Source organism: Anopheles cruzii, chromosome 2 (genome assembly GCF_943734635.1).
Source record: "Anopheles cruzii chromosome 2, idAnoCruzAS_RS32_06, whole genome shotgun sequence".
In the NCBI taxonomy this organism is placed as follows: domain Eukaryota; kingdom Metazoa; phylum Arthropoda; class Insecta; order Diptera; family Culicidae; genus Anopheles; species Anopheles cruzii.
The window spans coordinates 61,881,481-61,901,537 of NC_069144.1; the positions used below are offsets into that span (position 1 = coordinate 61,881,481).

At 42.0% G+C, this 20,057-nt stretch overlaps 2 protein-coding genes across 3 annotated transcripts; one reads left to right on the plus strand and one right to left on the minus strand.

Moving 5' to 3' along the window:
- The first annotated feature begins 718 nt into the window (after positions 1-718).
- LOC128277616 (troponin C, isoallergen Bla g 6.0101-like) lies at positions 719-2,411 on the plus strand. The gene is made up of 5 exons (XM_053016097.1): positions 719-880; positions 938-1,204; positions 1,280-1,411; positions 1,478-1,572; positions 1,895-2,411. The coding sequence occupies exons 1-4, from the start codon at positions 844-846 to the stop codon at positions 1,504-1,506; spliced, it is 465 nt and encodes a 154-aa protein (XP_052872057.1). The 5' UTR covers positions 719-843; the 3' UTR covers positions 1,507-1,572; positions 1,895-2,411.
- A 58-nt stretch (positions 2,412-2,469) lies between these two features.
- LOC128268715 (insulin-like growth factor-binding protein complex acid labile subunit) lies at positions 2,470-19,943 on the minus strand. 2 transcript variants are annotated; one of them, XM_053005911.1, is made up of 8 exons: positions 19,908-19,943; positions 10,482-10,921; positions 9,468-9,690; positions 9,209-9,345; positions 8,902-9,054; positions 8,585-8,765; positions 8,304-8,443; positions 2,470-6,952 (listed from the first exon to the last, which is right to left on the minus strand). In XM_053005911.1, exons 2-8 carry the CDS (start codon positions 10,852-10,854, stop codon positions 6,657-6,659), a joined length of 1,503 nt encoding a protein of 500 aa, XP_052861871.1. In that variant the 5' UTR covers positions 10,855-10,921; positions 19,908-19,943; the 3' UTR covers positions 2,470-6,656. The 2 variants fall into 2 exon arrangements, with proteins under 2 accessions (XP_052861871.1, XP_052861870.1); XM_053005910.1 differs by lacking the exon at positions 19,908-19,943 and adding an exon at positions 14,580-14,860.
- Positions 19,944-20,057: the final 114 nt, after the last annotated feature.

Below are 20,057 nucleotides of genomic sequence, written 5' to 3' on the forward strand. Positions count from 1 at the left end.
ACCTTTGTTGTATCGATTGGTGGTGGCCCATGGTGGCTGTGTGTGCGACTCGGCAGTATCTAATTAGATAAAATTTTATTACGACCAATTTGTCATTTCGCACCCCACAGAACATCCGATCAATAAACGATGCAAGTTGTTGCCATGAGCGTGTACTACAAATAGTATAACGGTAGGCGCTAGAAGGTTGTGTTCAACAGAGCTCGAAACCGGCTGCAAGAAGGTGAAAATCCAAAGAAAATCCCATTTTTATCAGTTTTCGTTCAATCATCAATTAACGATTGTTACATTCCAAAATTTGGTAGTACAGTTTATTGGGTATTGGTTGAAATAACTTGAGTAGAATCTTTGAAACACTTTCCGGGCAACCTTTTAATTGAAATCCACAAATTCTAGTCCTTTTCTAATACGACTGAGCAGGCTAAACAAAGGAAAATACATCTAGATTCACAGAGCAGATGTTAGTACGTGACACGCATTCAGAGACCGAGAGCGACGAATTGTCTTCCGCGTTTCGCTTCGTTTGTCAACAGATTACAGCGTTCAACTACTGTTGCTCCGTTCGTTTAGGATAAAAAAAGTACTGTTGCTGCAACGGTGACCAACAGCGTGATCGTATTCGCTGGTAGAGGCACGTGTGATCGCAATACCGAAAATAGCGCAAAAAATCACAACCCGCTTCGAACCGCAATCGATTGTAATCGATCGGGATGATCGACAAGTTTACAAAAAGGAATGTCTGGGCCTATGGCCATGGTTAGTTATCGTGCGGACACCGTGAACTTTACGTAGTACATTTTTTTTGTTGGACTAAGCACTCGTAGCAGAACACTACTCGCCACAATGAGCAAGGCCGAGTTAAGCAAGGATCAGATGAGGGGTAAGTTGAGCCAGCACGGTAATCTGGAAGCGCGATGTTGCTAACCGATTTTTATAGTGCTGAAGGAAGCGTTCGTTGCATTCGACATTGAGAAGAAGGGCAGTATCTCGCTGGAAGTGGTCGGCACGATTCTGGAACTATTAGGATACGCCTGCTCAGAGGAAGAACTCAAAGAGGTCATTGAGGAATACGATGTTGATGAGTCCGGGTTGATAGAGTTTGAAGAGTTCATCGAATTAGCATCGAACTACGTGGAACCCGATGAAGACTATGACGTGCTGCGAGAGGAGCTTCGTGAAGTTTTCATGATGTACGACAAAGATGGTATGTTTTGTCATCGTCGCGATTTCGGCTAGCTAATTGAGCAGTATGAAAACCGCCGTTCTTTCATTGCACCAGGCAAAGGGTTCATTCCGGTGGACGCCTTCAAGGGTATACTGCGGGAGCTGGACGGTGCAGTGCCGGAAACAGAGCTTGACGATATCATAGATGAAATAGATGCCGATGGCTCTGGAACGGTCGACTTCGAGGGTAAATATTTGACACGGCTAAGATTCACAGAGCTAGGAAACTAATTTGCATTTTCTGGCTCCACAGAGTTTATGGAGGTTATGACAGGTGAATAAAAGTGATTTAAGTTGTCATACACGGTAGGAACGCTGCCGGCTGCCGCTGACGGATACGGAAAAATGGTAATTATAGCACCAGATCGACTCAGATCTGGCCGCTCTAAATGTACGCTGTTGTCCTGTGAACGTTTCGTGTTCCACACGTGGTCCAGTGTTTTCTTAGTTACGCTTTCCCTATCCGTGCTCCGTCTGTCTGTCCAGTGTCATTTTCATTCCAAGTGTCTCATCGCAGTGTCGTGCTAAGCGTCCTTTGTCGTCAACGTTTGTGACGTTCCGGTGCTGATGTGAACTTCGTGACAACGTACGCCGGTGCAATTTGCACTACATCTTGCCCGTGATGGGTTGAAAATTTGTTTAGCGCTCTTTTTGACCCCCCTTTTTCTAGGCGCTTCAGCAAGCTTCGAAGACATCCACAGCAAGACAAGCACAGTAAATCCAGAAAGTCGGTTGGGCACGCAAATAGCACCATATGACAGAAACAGTATCCTGTCCTACGAGCATAATCATCCGTCATGAAGGCCTCATCATCAGCTACGTTTTGTACTCCTTTTACTAAATAATCACACCAACTATGGATTGTCTCCGCAGGTCCTCGCGACGAATGAAACCGTTCAACTGTAAGAAAAGTGTACCGTTGGGGTGCCATGTCGTTCCATTAAATCTATTTTTCACTCATACCCAACAAAACACTCACACAAGCACACACTAAACACTCACCTACAAAATGGTAGATTCTTACCTTTACCCACACAATTTACTCATAACTGGAGACCTGTTACTAGTATTAGCTGATAAGCATTCAAATTATCGAGGAAGCATATTTCACCAATGTGTTTATCATTCCGATGAAAGGAGAAACTATCGCAGATGAAATAAATGCAACTATGCACTGATCAAAGAGTAGATAATTCTTTCCGAAAGTGGATTTGTTTAAAAAAAAAACAAGTTGTTTTGGCTTCCGAATCAACTCGGGAAAAATCTCTTTATTTTAGCATCTCATTAGTTGTTGTCGGTGTCGCACCAGTTTCTTCGCACATTTCGCGCATTCTCATCTCCGACGCATATAAACACACGTCCACGTTGACGTCCCAACGAAAGGTCCAATCCCGTGTCCTAGCAAGCACGCGACAGTCGATATGCAACGATATTCTTTCTAGCTCTGCTCTCAGCAGCTTATCACTTGCCTTCAAAGGCCTGTTGCATCCGCGGTATAGAGGTGTTGCGCACTGTTTCTGCGGTTCTTGCGGTGCCCTCGCGCACGTAAATACAAATATAACTTTATTTTCATTACCATTGTACGGTGTACGTCGGGGTCTACTAGTCCGCACCAGTGCTATTGTTGTTCTATGGGAATCTCCCGGGGTACTGTACTGTGTGGTTTGTGTGCTCTACGGCAAGGAGTTTTGAACGTACGTTCTTCTACTTCTGAGACTGAGGGTTGGACTTGGGCTTTCCTGTTTTTCGTGCTCATAACTATCTGTTCTAGAGCTACTCTTAAGCTACAGAGATTCTGTAGATATTCTGGTTTTCGATTTCTAGTTTGTTTTGCTAGCCGCTATGGCCGCCATATTCTGTCTTTCTGGTAAGATTCTGTTTAATACACCCGGATAGGTTTTCATTTTTGTAAGCCATTGAGATTTATCTTTATCATAGTAACAGATTTTTATCAATTGGTTTTATGTTTTGAAATACTAGTTTTTCGATAACAACAAGCTTTTTGCACAAGTAAATAAACAGACAGTTAGAATTGCAATATTCTGTATTGATAGTTCTGTAGTTTTCGTTTGTGGTTTGCACTTCTATGGTGGAGTTTCATTCTGATTTGTAATCTTTCCTTACCTTCTTTCTTCTTACACTGCACGTGTTTCTTTAACTTACACTTTCAAATCTATTTCTATTGTAGAATTTTGTGTGGTTTTCATAATTACAACTAGAGTATAAGTTTCCTTTCGGAAAGATACGATCGGTGATCGGTAGAACTTCGATACACAATGAATAACACTTCATTAGCTGCCGCCACGTTGCGAGCAACACTTACATCCATACACCCATAGAATTGATTGGAACTACATTGTTAAGAGTAAACATTGATGATTTTTTACGATTGTGAAGGATTGATGAATAGCAACAAGAGGGTTTTTTGCGGTTAAATCTGGTGGATGGAAAATTGATGCGGGGTTGACGTAAATACTACGAAATTTTATTTAGTAAATCGCCACACTTAATCGTTTGCATCATCACCGCCTTTCGATTTTAAACAAACGGATGTAGAAAGATCGACGATATTACAGACAAAACAGGGAAACCATTCTCTCTGAAGTTGCTACTCTAAAGCGTACACCCGAAAACAATTCAACGTCGTTAACCACATTTTTCATTAGACACACTCTCTACAATATCTTCTGCCGGAACATCCGGTTTCTAAAGGACTACGGTAGGAAAATATATGCGTTCGGAGTACACCAACGTTCGTACAATATATGTGCGATTGTGAGTGTGGGAATACGAAAGTTGTGTTGAGTAAATTTAATTTACTCTGGCATCTACACTTCTGCTTTGTATGCTTATGGGCTAAGTATTGAGGACGATTTTGTTTTAGGACAATTAACATCCAGCCAGCGTTACTAATCAGTTGTGAGTAGTACACGGTAGCCTACTGCGGCTACGTTTCGAACACAGCAGCAACACAACCACAACATGTTCCGCAAGCTCGAAAAGTAAATATCCTTGTTCGTATGTTTCTAAACGATCGAATAGACAATTTTTACTTCCATTACGCTTAGCGGTAATTCGCAAGAGTGTGGAAAACGATGTTACAGTTGGGTTGTAGTCGTGTGGAAAAATATAAATCACATTTCACGTACATATAAGTGATTGAAAATATGATGTCTGATTGAAAGTCTTGCAGCATAACTGCACTCTTGGGTTGATGTTTTGACGGGTATTCTAGTCCCATTACAGTTTTAATCATTGCCTTAAGAGCTGGAAGCTGACTATGGTTGTGTAGGGACCTTAAATTCTACGGTAGGGTACATTTGGACTGTTCGAGTTCTGTCGGGCTTTCTGCACCCAAATAGCAATTCGATATACAAACAAACTGGCATATGGTATCGTTTTAAAGCCAACAAAATGGCGAGAAATCGAAGAGCTAACAAACCTCCTTATTACAGTTAGATGGATATTTTGTGTTTTACAATTTAGTGAAAGTTCAAGTTAAAGTCGTGCCTTATACACTAATGATATGTTTTGGAAACGGTTTGAGTTACAAACGACACTTCTCCACCTTCAGCGACGCTAAAGCTCAATATTTTCAATTGTGAAAGTTCTACACACTTGCACATGCATCTAAGTAGATACGTGTACATGAAATGTTTTATCCAATGGTAAGTATGGTAAGAAAAAGTGTCAACCGTGCAATTCTTGACGAGTGAAACATGATATGTTTTGATCCTGTCCTCCGAAAAAACGGGACCTGCAGGCTTGCCATTGATATGTTGCTGAAATAAACTCACTCTCGATCAGCTGCGAATCGATCATTGTGTTGTTTTGTTCGCCCGTGATTGAGCACCAGGGCCATGATATGTTTTTGGGGGATAAATTGGGAGAAACCATCGTGTGTTCGAGTTGACTTTCTCTCTCAGGGCGTTAGTGAACCTCTACCTACGGGTTGTATAAGTGTATCAAAATGTAATAACATGATTGTTCGTTCTTCTTTGAAGCGACCGATTGCCAGGCGCAAGATGTTGATGTTATTGGCATCCGGAACAACACTGGCGCTATTCTATTCTATCGGTATCTTGTGTCAAGTGGTTTTTTATATGCTCTTGTTTATTTGATTGATATGTTTTGTTATTTGCTTTCTTCGCTTTTGTTGTATTTCATATATATAGACATCTATTGATAAACTGTATCCTTTAGTCGTGGTTTTCTGCTTGAGTCCAACATTATTTGTTTGATATGTGATATAATACGTGAATTGGCGGTGTATATATATTAGATATTTAATTGCATTCATTGATGCTCTCATAATTTTAAGCATTGCATGTGATATGTTTTAACACTGTCAACTATTCTGTTGTGTAAATCGTTTTGTGTAAATAACTCTATCCAGTGCATTTTTGAAACTTGACACTGAGAAGCAATGTGGTGACCCAACAGGTGAAGGGCCTAAGAATAGGGTTAAATATTCCGTCCAACTTTGCGGTGTGCATTCCAGCACATAGAGAAAAGGGTTGTATATTCCATATGAATTATAGAAAAGTCCTCCACGAAATAAGAATGTCCTTGACTCATTAAAATTATGAAATAAGACCAAACTGAATAGACCTTCCAAATTAAACACTTTGTCTGCTAATCTAGATTTCCGTGTCACAAAACGTGGATCATTGCACCTGACACTTGACAAAGATCCCAGTTTCGTTTAAAACACCACGGGAAATTCCACGAAATATTGATCGAATGTGTTGTAAAGCGACGATACCCGGACATTTTCAACTTCATAATTTTTTTTCCTTAAGATAGTGATGATGACAGGAGCTTTGTGAAACATCGAGAATGATTGATCTTACGCACTAGACTTGACCTAAACTTAAAGTGGGAACGTCTACTAGCTTCAGCAAAGTAATCTACCAAAACATGTTGGCGTGAAGCTATAATTAGGCTGAAGAAAGGGAGCTAACTCTCTATTCACTGGCTAATGTTGTTCGGTCTCTGGATGCTAGCTTCGTTGTCCTCGGAGCGAGGTTGTATCGAAGCTAGCAGTTCCGGAAACGTAAAACACGCAATTTACTTCATTGAAAGACGCTTTGGTAATGCGATGTCTTGGTGGCGATAGCTTCTTCGCTCATGTCATGAATAGAGACCCGCACACACGGGAGCACTACAAACGATCGAACAAATCGACTACGGTCGTCATACATGCGACCCAATCGCACTGTGATCGATAAAAATTTAAAGAAAGTGTGGAAAATAAAAGTGACATTTGTATTTCTGCACTCGGTTTCTGCTGCTGCTCTGATCGACCTATCGTCAGTAAAGATGTTGCTCCTCATCTCATCGCTCTCAAGATGCTCAAGTGCTTGAGATTTTCTTTCTGCTTCGATATCTATACACCCGTTCATCGTAAGCCTACTCACCGAGCACGGTTTCTAGCGCATTCGGCCACAGCGCATCAACGCAGTTCCGGTCACAAGCGCCGGTAGGACCATTGTGACCAGACTGTACTTCCCAGGAGCTCCATTGCCGCTGAGTGATGACGTGTGGTACTTCTTGCCGACACAGTTCATGCGCTCCAGCGGCATGTTCTGCACGTAGTACTCCCGGTGTTCATTCTGCATCGTGCACATTGGTCGCTTTTTCTGAGTCATCTCATCGTCGCGGTTTTTCAGTTCTCGTAGCAGGTTCGGGAACCAGACAAGCTCGCATAAGCAGACCAGTGGATTATCTGAGTAAAAATCGTGTATAAAATACTTTTTTAATGTGGGCTTGCAAACTATCCTTGCATTATTATGAAATTGCTAAAGCCACTTTACTGATTAAAAAACTTTAATTTACAGCTTCATTCACTATTGTATTCAATTGAATAACAAACCCCGAAATCAAACGGCCCCCAAAAAAACGAAACGAGCCTAGTGGAAACCTCTATTTATGATCAGTGATGTAGGAAGTGCGCATCCCTCGTCCTCGGTGGGCCAATCAAGTTTCGATAGGATTTCTCATAAATATACCGTAAAGCCAAGCCCACTTGCATGCTGCTATGGAACACGGCAAAACAACTACGAAACGGTTCTGTCACACCTTTGCCCGTGTCACGCAGTAGAAAACGAAACCCGTTAGAAACAAATAAAGACGACCAACGATTATCCTCAACGGTTGTTCGTGAGGGAAACCTTCATTCATATACCGAGAATAATAAAATACACCACGATTGATCTTCATTTATTCGACCGAAGGCCAACGACGGCAAAAGGCTAGCCCCACGAATGACTGCTGCCCATAACACCATGAAAATACCGGCCATTAGATCTTCCGGTTTCCGATAGCCCCGTTTGCCATTCGTGTCTGCCAAAATCGTCATCATGCTGCTTCCGCCATCAGCCATCAAATCGATTGAGTTGTCACGACCGGAAGCGCGGCGATATTAGGTTCTTGTCAGTAGCTAACGAGCGTGCTGTTGACCTCATTTTCTTTTGGGAATAACCCACGGAAAGTGGGATCATACGATTTGTGTGTTCGTTTTTAGTAAAACTGCCATTTTCGTCACCTTTTATACAAGGTTAATAAAGGAAGCTGTTCATTTATGTGTCAAATTTCAATTTCATTACGTTGTATAGCAAATTGTTGGTAGCAGGTAGTTCGATAGCGAAAGAAGATTCGTTAACAAAAGAATCGTTCGTTTAGATTAAATTTCAATTTTTTCTCGCTCACTTGCTGAAGCATCTTTACACAATTTTATTCGGTGATCTAATTGAAGAGAGAACCTAAACCCCTCCGATTACGATACTCGAAGAGACGGGCATAAATTAAAACCACTCTAGTGAGGTAGCCAAGCCAGCCCATCTTGCAATCTGTTTCACAAACTTTCATTATAAAATGTTGTCTGCTGGGTAGTTCCCAGTGTCGAAAGGCTGTAAATTTATAGAATTTTCGAGACCGCTTGGTATCTTAGCACGGGGTTCGCGTTAGTCAGTAATTCTTCTGTACCAAAATTTCCCAGATAGCCCGGGTGTAAGTGAGAATCGTTTTGGACGGACAAGCAAACCAGAGCACGCTGGTGGAATTACGTATTCACTTACCCATGATATCTACGACACGCAGCGAATCCATGATTGGCTCCATCACCTCCTCCGGAATGCGAGTCAGTTTGTTGTTCTGAATGCTGAGCGTCTCGAGGGAATTGAGATTTTCAAAAACGAGCGCCGGAAGGACCTTGATGCTGATAACAAAAAGCAAACCCAACGGAAATAGGACTATAACAGTGTGTTACGGTAACACCAACGTCTACTAATGAATGTAAATGTCGTGTTTGGGTGGCAAATGTTGACGAGTGTTCCAAACCTTTCATTCTTGTACGTACTCGTTTTTCTGCAGATTCAAAAAGGTTATCGAGTCTCCAAAGCCTACGAAGGCATCCTCACTAATGGCGGAGATGTTATTAGAACGCATATCCAGATGCCGCAAGCGATGAAGGGGTCGCAGGGCTTCGCTCGGGATGATGTGCAGATTATTGTCCCCAAGGCGTAGATACTGCAGGTTTTCTGTGAAAAAGGACCAACGACCCGGCATGAAACGATATTCATCAGACCCGGTTGCTAAGCGGCTCAAAGTCCCATTCAATCCCTTCTTAACTGATCCAGTCGGGATAAGGACGACCCAGTTCAGTTCGCTACTTACCTTCCAAACCCTCGAACGCTTCCTTGGCAATGTAAGATATGGAGTTACCCTCGAGCTCCAGCGAATTGAGTAGCGTCAGGTGGAAGAACACCCGCGCTGGTACTTCTGTGAGCTGATTGTGAGCCAATATCAACGAGTCGAGATTCTCGAGACCTACGAATACAGGGCACAACAAATAGCGGATGTATCACCAATAAGAGATAAAAACTTTCCGATTCTTTAGTCAATTCCTAACTGACAACGTTGCTTTATCCTTGCCCTATCCAACTTTTTAGTACAACGGAGCTGCTTCGCAAATAAGCCTTACCCTCGAAATCGCCTTCCTTGATCGTTTTAATGCGGTTCTCTTGCAGTTCCAGCTTCCGCAGGTTATCCAGCATAGAGAGAGCCTTCTGCGGTACCGATGTGAGGTCATTTCCTCCCAGATTGAGCCGTTTCAGTTTCCTACACCATCAATTCGCAGAATAAGAATAAGAGCACATAAACAATTGATGCAGTTATTTTGAGGGAGTATCCCAGTGGTTCCATTTCCGGTTCTCCATTTCAGCGTGGGCATGGTCACTTACTTGTCCAAGCCGCGAAAAGCGTCTGGCTCAATAAACGTTAGCTTGTTCTCGTAAATGGTAAGAATCTCGAGCGTGTCCAGACCCTCGAAGGCGCGGTTGTGGATCTGCGAAATGCGGTTGTGGTTGAGATTCAAAATCAACAGATAGTGCAGATTCTTCAGAGCACTCGACGGTACGCTCATCAGTTGATTTTGAGACACATCAAGTTGTGTTAGACCACGGCCTACGGGTAAAAGTTTGCATACAGATATAATTACTATGCTAATCGCGGAGAGACCGTTAAAAGGTTGGCCGACCCACTATTAAAGTCTACCCCAAACGGCCACAGTTTTATCAGTAGACGCTGAAAATACTAAAATATTTTAACTCTTGTTTGATATTTTGGATTTTCTCGAATTTAGGCCAAATTTTACATGCGTATGCTATAACAATCCCCCGTTGATAGAGTATTGATTAACGCTCGTCGTTGTGACGCATCTGGTTTGGGTACGATTCCTTACGCCGGCGTTACAGTAAGCAACAGAGATTAACATTGTTTCTGTTGAAGATGAAGACCGCTCGGCGGTTGTAATTGCCGGATAAGAAGAAAAGTCACTTGTTACGGCAGAGAGCCAAGAAGAGAGAGATTCTATAACAATACATACACATAAATGTTTCGAAAAGGCCGATCAGTTTTCACAGCACTCCGAATCAGTATACCATAGGTCTAGAATACTAGACTGGTGTGAATATAAAGCATTTTACATTTAAAACATCCTACTTCTATGAATATTACATTCTTCATGAAGGAAATATTTAATGCCGTACTTATGAGGTATAGCTCCAACAACACCTGCTTGTAATACAGAAGAGTTCGGTGCAAGTAATAATGCAACGCTAATAGTACGAATGAAAGTCAGGTATAGCAATGTAATATGCTGATAATATTCAATGTGAGTCACTTTCATGCAACGTATCAAACCTTCATAATTTTTACCCTTATAGCTAACCAACTTCAAAGGACTGATGTTTTACCTAGGGAGCTCAGAGACGTTTCCTCAATAGTAGCAAGACTGCTGTTGTGGATGGTCAGGTGCCGGATATCAAGTGCCAGGAATACGAATCCCTGCAGCTTTGGCAGATTGTTGTGGCGCAGCTTCAAGTAGAAGATTATCGGACTTTTACCCTTCAGAGCGCTCATTGCCTTCGTGATGTGCTGCACGTCGGTCGCTTCGCACAGGATATCCAGCCCGTTCTTCTTCACCTGGCAGACACACGGGCTGATGTCACTTCCCGGTGGACATGTTTGCGGCGTATTTGACTGAGCCGTAACCAACGAGAGGTCCAGCATCGCCAGTGCTAGCCCGAGGAGCTTTATCCACATCCATGGGGCATTCCGTGACGGCATCTTATCGGAGCCGTCTCTGTCTCTACTTCTGTCTTCTTCCGTCTCAACACGTTGATTACGACTGCATCTGTGGGAGAGACAAACATACGGTGCCATCAGTCAGTTGTCGGATCATTGCCGATGATTTAAACTAGTACGCACTTTCTATAGTAATGCGTGAAACCTGTCATCACTCAACTGCCAAATCACCATTCATCATAAATCAAATCATGTCGATTCATCCATATATACATCACCAGTTTTGAGATTTTATCGCAAGGCGTGAAAAAATTGAATTGGTGGTAAAATGAGGGTATTAGACTCAAACCCGAAGTAAAAATATGCGCGATAAAAATTGACAGAAATTAATCTCGTGGAAATTTGTCGTCAGGCTCGTCGATGGCCTTGAATGATGGCACTAGCCTTTGAAAAGATTTTGGTTTCGCTTCAATCAGTTTCGGTGAGGTGCGAATGTTATCTCCAAATTATTCGAAACAATGATTTAAAGAAAGGGAGCGATGAAACAAAATTAAATTGTATGAATATCTTTTTTGTGAAAAGCCTTTTAAAGTTTGTATGTGGTGTTGATGACACAGTGTGATTTCAGATACATTCAGAAATAATTGTAAAACTTCAATTCATAAATCGCTGTTGATCGCTCTGATCGCATGATCAGAGTTGCAAAAGTTCAATGTTTTTTCTTCTTTGCTGGGTTCACTTTTGTAGAAACGTTTACTACAAGACAGGCTAAACATTTTTTCCTCATGATAATAACTTTGTACCATAACTTTTAGAAGCAAATTATTGCCATTGTTCGCTGTTCTATGAGAACGGAAATAACCTTCGAATTTATGGCCTCTTTGTATCATTACAAAAAGGCACAATTAACGGGGACAATGAGCTATATTTTATATCAGTGATACTGATCTTTGCAGGGTGAATTCTAACTGGGTACGCTATCTTCATGACAGAGTACGCACACAACCCACTACATTACGTGCTTCCAGCAAGTATTTCGCAGAACGACAAAATCTATTAACTAATTAATTTCCTCAATTTTTTCCAAGAATGGTGCTAGTTTTGCAGAGCCCACCAAAGAAAGAATAGGCAAGAAGAGCAATAAAGGCAGGCAGTGTTACCATCACGCACAAAGATTATCAGGACGGGTCATTCACTTGAACAAGACTGCTAGAAAGTAAATCCCGAGAATCTATACTGTTTTTATGGATTTATATTTTACAACTTCTTAAACGACAAGAACGACGACTTTTTCATCCTCTTTTGGCAGATTGGAGTATTTGTGAGGTTAATGCAATCATGCATAAGTAAGTTAGGATATTAATGCGTATTCGCTAACGATCCACAAAAATATTGAAAACGAAATATAGTAGGCTGGATAAACAAATGTTTCAAGCTTAGATGAATAAACAATAAATTAAATAAATATACTGCAAACATTCCCGTCAAATGGGGACGCCCAGTACGTTTCTCCATTGGAATGTGTTGAAATGTTGTATAAAAGGGCATTTTGGTACTAGTCTGCTGTTGAATATTTCCAAACATTACATTACACACAGGTCGTCATTGCTTAGATGCAGGACAAATAGGCACCTGGTAAAGCAACATCAGGAGGAACTGCTTTTGAATCCTGAATGCTTGAATGCTTTTGGTTGTAGCAGCCAATTAGTGGAAAATTTTCAGATACTTCATTTTTCACTACACTCATAGTTTATGGCTTTCGGTAACCGGTAATAAGCACTAAAACAAAAGCCATAACCCACACACAAAACAAAGAGTTGTGGTACATCATGGTCTTATGCACTCTAAGCTGCAGACACATTCTAACCAAACATTTATGAGTCTTGCACATTATAATAAGCTCTTCTGCTCGAACAATTATTCATTTAGCTACGTTCCTCGAAAATTTTTGCTTTACCCTTGTGCCGCGATCAAAATCTTCCCTTTTCAGTGGACAAGTGAGGGAACGTACAAATTGCACGGCACATGGATAAATGCTCGAGATTAAAGGGTCGATGCCGGGTGGAAATAAGACGCTTTCGTGGCCGTTACCGTACAGGTGGGGAAGATTATGCATTATTCATATACACCATTTTGTTATTTATCTCTTCCCTCGGCGCTTCGGAATCGGAGTCGCATGGAAGTGCCTTATTTGGGTGCGTGTATGCATGACTCTGTTCCATCTGCTCCAGACAATATACAAACTTCATTGGACTCTTCATATTTCCGTTGCGAAGTCTAAAATTAGAACTCCCGTTCCGACGAAAGATAATATCGATTTTTGTTCGACTCGGTCTAAGGAGCGTCCCGTCGACAGGTTGATATCCTGGGAACCGGCCCTCTGCGTTTTTGGCAGCACTCAGCTGCCCAAATAACTTTGGTACACAATTTGCACAAAGGTCTCACGCTTCAACATTTTCCAATCTAAAGAGAGGGCGACTTATAGTAACGTCTACTCTCTCGTCCCGTTTCAACAGACCATTTTCAAATTGCGTCTTGTATCTGTTTCTTTTTCCGTTACCCACTTTGCAAACCCAAAACCCATCAATCACCGCATGGTTCGATGTTTTATTCATGCAAACATATTCGTAGTCCAACTTTGAGTCCACGTTGACCCTCAACGAGGACTCGGCGAGCGTCAGACAAATAAAAAGAGCTACCTAAAACAGATGGCAATATGAAATCGCTATGATGCTGAGGGAAAATCTTGTCGTCGTCCTATCGATGAACACGCTTTCTTAGTTTGCTGACCAAAAAAGGACAATCATCAAAAAAAGGACGATTACCACTCTGTCACGGCACCCTACGAAAAGTGAGACCAAGAACTGTTCCACGGCAAAAGGGTTCCGTCGTCATAAATTATTCACCTGTGCCCATTGGCCTTCCGTGGTCATTCATGATTTCACTCCCGGCCACTGGTAGCTTCCTGTATGCTTCCCTTATATTTAATACTTCATTCAGTTGGTTATTTTCTCAAACAACTCACAAATCTAATAACGGACTATAATGGCAGAAACTTTATTTTCACTAGACTCTGATTGTATTAGTTCGCCTTTGGCAGACTAGGAGAAGCATTCAGCGGTAAACGCATTAGTGTAATTAAACATCTGGCGAACCATGTTGTTCCGTCCGACGCGCTGTCCTTTTGACAAATGAGCGCCAGAACCGCCAACAGGTTCAACAAAAGCCAACGTCTTCATCGAGCGAGGAATAACATTGTTTGCTCCAAAAGTCTCCTCCTTAGCACAGCCACAAGCATACACCATGGCGATTACCAACATCCGTTTGTGGGCCATACCATAATGTCCCGTACATGGCCATACCTATACCTGTGTCGACGTCCAGCATTACAAGCATTTTGTGTCCCCTAAAGTTGATAGGGTTGTTGATGGCGGAAGAAAGGCTGGTAGAGATAGATCGGCAGACCTGCCCGAGTTCTGTACAATTTAATTCCAATTACGCTGCCTTCTGATCCATTAGGGAAAAGGGAGAAAAGCGACGCTCTGCGAAAGCTTCGTAAAAAGGAACCAATGTGCCGATTTCATCGATTGGAAAAACGTAGTGATCCAATCGGGGATGGCTCGTTGCCAACCGAACAGAAAATAGCATGGATGAATATTTTAACGCTTAAAATATTGTCGCCAACTAGCATGAAACGGGCCAAAAATCAATGGTTCCTGGAAAATGGTCCAACTTTGAAAAAGCGTAGTTTGCCGTTCGATACTTACCAATACCTTAAGGAAATGTTAGATTTGGTTGCTTCCCGTCCCATAACCCTATATCATGCCGATGATATGGAACCGTAGGGGTGGCCGTCAATGTGGATTTTAGCACTCTCCTAGTACCACATAGATGATGACATTTAAGTCAGATGGAACACTGTACGCATTCACTTTTATGCTCTGTTTGGTGTGCTAGAAGCAAGCATTCACCCCCGTGGCAACGCTATCACCCTTGACTTCACTATCACGCACGACCGGGTCCTCGCGACCGAAATTCCTCACGCCACGCACACACTCTTGTTCCCTTGTTCGCACACTGACTTGTTTCCAGCACACGAATGCAACTGGCCTGTCAACCATCCGAACACCTGCACGCCACCGGTTCCTGGAAAACAAACGGTTACATACAAACAAAAATTCATTCCATGCCAAATTGCGTACTTAAGAACACACAAGTATCGTTAAAGACTTTCCCGTTCTCTGTATATTCTACGTAGAGAGCATTTTGAAAAAATTGCGCCAAAGGAAATTAAACAACTATTGCTCCGATTACGTATCATCGCTGCAAACATCGCGCCATAGCTGCCTAGAGACATGCGGCGTTTATTAATCCAATTTACGAAATACGAGAACCGAGGGTTTGCCATTTGCTGATTACTTTTTTTCAGTAATTCGCATTTGCTTTTGTTATCGCATTGCCGATAAGAAACGTGACACAGGACTTAAAGTATCACATTTCGCAAATACAATATTGATTGATACGATTCGGAACAGGAGCGATTTATTGAACGCATTGTCGAATAATCTCCATGGTTTGATTTTATGTTTAACCGAAGGTGTTTGGTGTGAATAAGAAGTGAATAGAGTATATGAATTGCTGCAGGATATTCAATATTTACATTCAAACATTCAACTTGTTCGTTAAAATAAAGCTTTCCAAAGCAAAATTAGGAAACTGTCACTTGTTTTCAAGCGTTAAACCTAATCAAAAGCTACCATCGTCGTTAGTGCTATCTCATTGGAGGGCATTTATTTTCAAAATGTCCCTTTTGTGCGAAACAACGAACCGAAAAGACACAGCTAGTGAATGCATATTAAGAAACAGTGCTCTCAGAATGGTTGGTGATTGTTGCTCATCACCCCCGGCGATGGCAGGCTACTGCACTACGTCGCACTGCAACGAGTGCAGATGCATTGGTTGGGGAACGTCCAACAAAAAAAACGGAATGCACAGTGCTCTTCCTACCTTCTGGATGGACTATTTCAACAGATAATGGCTCCATCTGGGCGAATTGTCATCGTTTGTCGATGCCGCATTGGATCGCCGGAATAGGTTTGTCATCTACCAAGAAAACTAACCAAGGGCGGAACAATATGTCCTTCGTCGTCTTGATGCGAAACCAGAATGGCAGCGCCATTCCGGACACGGTAAAATTTCACATCCCATCACGTAACATACAACAACGCAAGTTATAATCTACCGCTTTTCAAACGATTCGCTGGCCGGGACAAAGGCTTGCGATACTCGAACAAAGACCAGAGCATCAGACGTTTTGTTCGCAATCGCTTTCATCTTCTACTGGACTGTAACAAAACAGTCCTTCAACGATGATCGGACGGAATCAAGGAGCAAAGTTTGATCGCTCTTTTCCGACGGCGTGAACTGTTGGAAAGATGCGTTCAATGTTGGCTAAATACATTTCTATCCAACTTTAGATTAATGCACAGCTTCGTTGCAGCTTGTTATGAAGCGTTTTTAACAGCAATGGCTTGCAGAGGTGGATCTTAGATATTTAATCACACCTTCTAACGTGGAAATTTATACATTTTTGATTCTGTAACTGGAATGTGGTCATCGGTCATTTTCTAGACGATATTGGAGTGAACTAAGTGAAAATTTAAAGGTCGGTAAAGCAGACTTTTAGCGCCGCCTTTACTTTCATTAGTTGATCAAAAATGTCAAGGATTTTGTGTTGGTCCAACAAATATCATGACAACGATACGACGCCATAACGCCATCAATACCGATGAACTCAGCGTCGCGTCGAGCGAATTAATCAACGTGTCGCGCATCGCTGCCGCCGCTAAGCAGGAAGTATCAAATCAACGGGATCGTTCTCCTACTATGGCCAATCCGATGCTGGAACAACCCTATGCCGGGCATGCCGGTCTCTTCTAACGTGAGCTAAGTAATATAATGCATCGACTTGAATCAAGAAGCATTCACGAGTCCTATGCTTCAAGTGATCCCTCTGAGCTCAGCGAAACATAGGTAGGGCGCTTCACGCTTCACTACCTTCACTACCACACGCTTCACTTCTATATGCGCATTCTCTGCTCATGGGTATTATTGCGACAAATTCAATTTGAGTTTAGCTGAGACAAATTTGTTTAACAATAGAATCGACAATAAAATTGAAACCGATCTCATTTTGCGCAAACTGTAGTCGGCAAATGCTTTCTCAAAAGCTGTTCTGTAAGATAACGCCCAAGTTCCAAATACAGCCACTTCGGCTTTCTTCAACACGTTAGAGACAAGACCAAATGAGTCTACTTATCCGTTACGAGAGTCTCCAGACCCTTAGTGATGTTTGGTTCAGAAGGGAGTTCAAACCTGTTTAGTTCAGGAAAGCAGTTCAATAAGTTTTCCTCTTGCCAAACTTTTAGGAGCTGGAGATCAACCATTTGGTTAACAGGAAGAGACATAGTCTCTCATAGACTCTATTCAATTAATAGAAACCGTACGAAAGTGAAGAATTACGAGAATAAGCATCTAGCGGCAAAGTCTAGCCGATATGTGGGTAGTTGAGATATTATTTGCACGGGACAGTAAATTTATGGTTTATGCAGAATGTTTATTTTTCGACAGGTTCGGTAAATTTCCATCACTTAGATTCCAAACTTCCTTAGGACCTATTACTTCTATTACAATTATCCTGGCCCATGCTTGTGTACATCTTGTTTTTCGTGTTTATTGGCTACCAATACTGTTTTTCATAATGCTGATCAATGCTACTTAATTTAATAAATGACTATTTCAATAAAAAGCAAAATTGATCAATAATCAGTGGCCGAGTTGTATTAAACGCAGCTCAGCACACCGATTTATTTTGTTAAGTAGTTAACCACAAACTCTCGCCATCAATCCAAGAGGCTCCTTTATTCCTAATTGATTGGTAGCTGTCGTTTCCAAGAATCGGCAAAAATAATTGTTGACCAATTATTGGTTTTGCGTTTGCAATGATTCTCTTCCTCTTATTCTCCGCGTGCCGGTGTGGTGTACCAGTTTAAAAAACAATTGTTAATGCGTATCTCAGTGTTGATTTTTGTACCGTATATTGCAAGGATGTGACAGTTTGCTCTATGTTGAGGATATGCACATTGTTATTTATGATATGAAGGATATGCACATTGTTGAGTTTTCGATGAGCAACAGAAAATGGTTCATCCTCGAAGGCCTCGATTCTGAAGTGAAGTCTACAAAAGCAGCAAAATGCATGGGTGGTACGCATTTCAAAGGTCCTCAATATGAGCTGCACCGTGTTGGTTCTTTGTTGTTGCGGCACTGCTAAGGAAAAGTAATTAAAAAGTTACAGCTAAAACTGCAATCGAAAAAGGACTTCATAGCATGTTGGGTCAATTGAAAAGAAAACTCGTATGCTATTTGCCACATTCATCCACGTATAACCACGTATACGCAAACAAGTATAACAAAAGTTTACAGTTCTGGAATTTGTATTGGTATATTTGACTAGCATGACATAATAATTTATGCAGTTATTGTTCATTTGCTGCGGTTTTCTGATGACGAAGACATACTAATCGCTCAGTAGTATCGTAATGGAGGTGCATGGTTAATGGAGGCGCATGGTATTGCAAGTCAAGGACAAACATTAATTCTCTGCCAAGTTGGGCCGAAACCCATCAAAGGAAGTTTTAACATGTTCATTGTCAGTTTACGATTGGTACGGGTTTGCGCTTGTCAGTCCCAAGCAACTTCTACGATGTTTGTTTTGTTCAATATGCATTCATTCTTTCCATGCTACAACATTGTTCGATACATTGTTCTGAAAACGTACAAATACTCTAATAGAGTTAATCATCATCATTATTGCCAACGTTATACATGCTGTTAAAATTTCTACTTTGTAAAACAGACTACAGTTGCCATGCCAGTCACGTTTTTCCTGTGAGGAATTTGTATTTCACTTAGGCAGGATTACAAAACAAAACGAAAACAGAAACATGAAAAAGAAAACGAACGAAACATCAATTCATCCGAATTATTCTTCATTACAGTTCATCATTCTCTGCGACGGTTTCATTGTGCTGACCGTCAGCGTCGACATCGGATGCTTCACTTTCAATTACTGACTGAGGGGCGATTTGGCCGTTCGAAGCTTCACAAATCAAACCCCTCTGCACATCAGAGGACACACCTCACACACTAACACGTACGCTCAGGCTTTATACTTCACTGACGAACACAAGTCTTCACTTCACACATAATAGCCACGCTCATGACCCAACAACAGCAGAACGCTGCTTATTCGTGTCGTTCTGCTTGTCAGACTCCAACCTTCGACACCACGACATCGATGCGCCCTGTAATGGCGGCAAAACATAGCTATGCCATTTCCTTGCGACTTTATTGGATTGTAATAAATATTCAATTCGAAACACTAACACACCAACCAACACACAGCACAGACAGCCACACGCAAAGCATCGCTTATTCGTATTGTTCCTGCTGTCGCATAGTGCTTACGGATTCCTTACCCAGACAAGAAGAAAACACTGAATAAAAACAAGGATAGGGAGGATTCGTCACTGAAACGCATTTTCTAGGAAACTCAATTAACTACTGGCAACATGCCGCAGCTAGCGAGGGTCGCCACACGACGATTTTCACAAACACCAGCAAACACGCTTCATCTACACAAGGATCCTGTTCTTCACTTTAGCGTCGTACCGTGTACCAAAACCGGCAAAAGCGATATCCTTTTATTCATTTTTCCGGCTTATATTTTCGTTGCCCACCTCCAACACCGTTAACAACGTTCCACTAACACTCCCACGAGACCAGGGCCTAGCCCTTTGCTTATGCTTAAAGCAATGGCTATTTCTGCTTCGCAAGGCGACCTAAACCGATTCAATTAATTAATCTCGATTGAAGTGGCTGCAGGATTATGCCAAGCCAGCGAACCAACGAACACACCCCCACGAGACCTTGAACACTCTTGGCACTGCACTTCTTCGGTAAGCCCGGCTCCCTCCTACCCCACATCTCCACTTCGCGTGGACCTAATGAATTTCCCAGCCCTTCGCACATACTTCTCTCAGCTTGCTGCTCAGTTGCTCAGTAGGTCCACACGGCAGCGCTGAAATCTCTCGACTAACTTCAAATTCTCAATTCCATAGTAGGCTTCGCGGCTATCGATAGTAGCACTCACGACGCACTGAGTGCCACCAGTTGCCGAGTTG

Coding starts and splice junctions, on each gene's coding strand:
- LOC128277616 (XM_053016097.1), top strand. CDS start 844: ATGAGCAAGGCCGAGTTAAGCAAGGATCAGATGAGGG. Junction 881..937: donor AAGCAAGGATCAGATGAGGG/GTAAGTTGAGCC, acceptor CGATTTTTATAG/TGCTGAAGGAAGCGTTCGTT. Junction 1,205..1,279: donor CATGATGTACGACAAAGATG/GTATGTTTTGTC, acceptor TCATTGCACCAG/GCAAAGGGTTCATTCCGGTG.
- LOC128268715 (XM_053005911.1), bottom strand. CDS start 10,854: ATGCCGTCACGGAATGCCCCATGGATGTGGATAAAGCTCCTCGGGCTA. Junction 9,346..9,467: donor GCTTTTCGCGGCTTGGACAA/GTAAGTGACCAT, acceptor TTGATGGTGTAG/GAAACTGAAACGGCTCAATC. Junction 6,953..8,303: donor GCGTGTCGTAGATATCATGG/GTAAGTGAATAC, acceptor ATTTTTACTCAG/ATAATCCACTGGTCTGCTTA.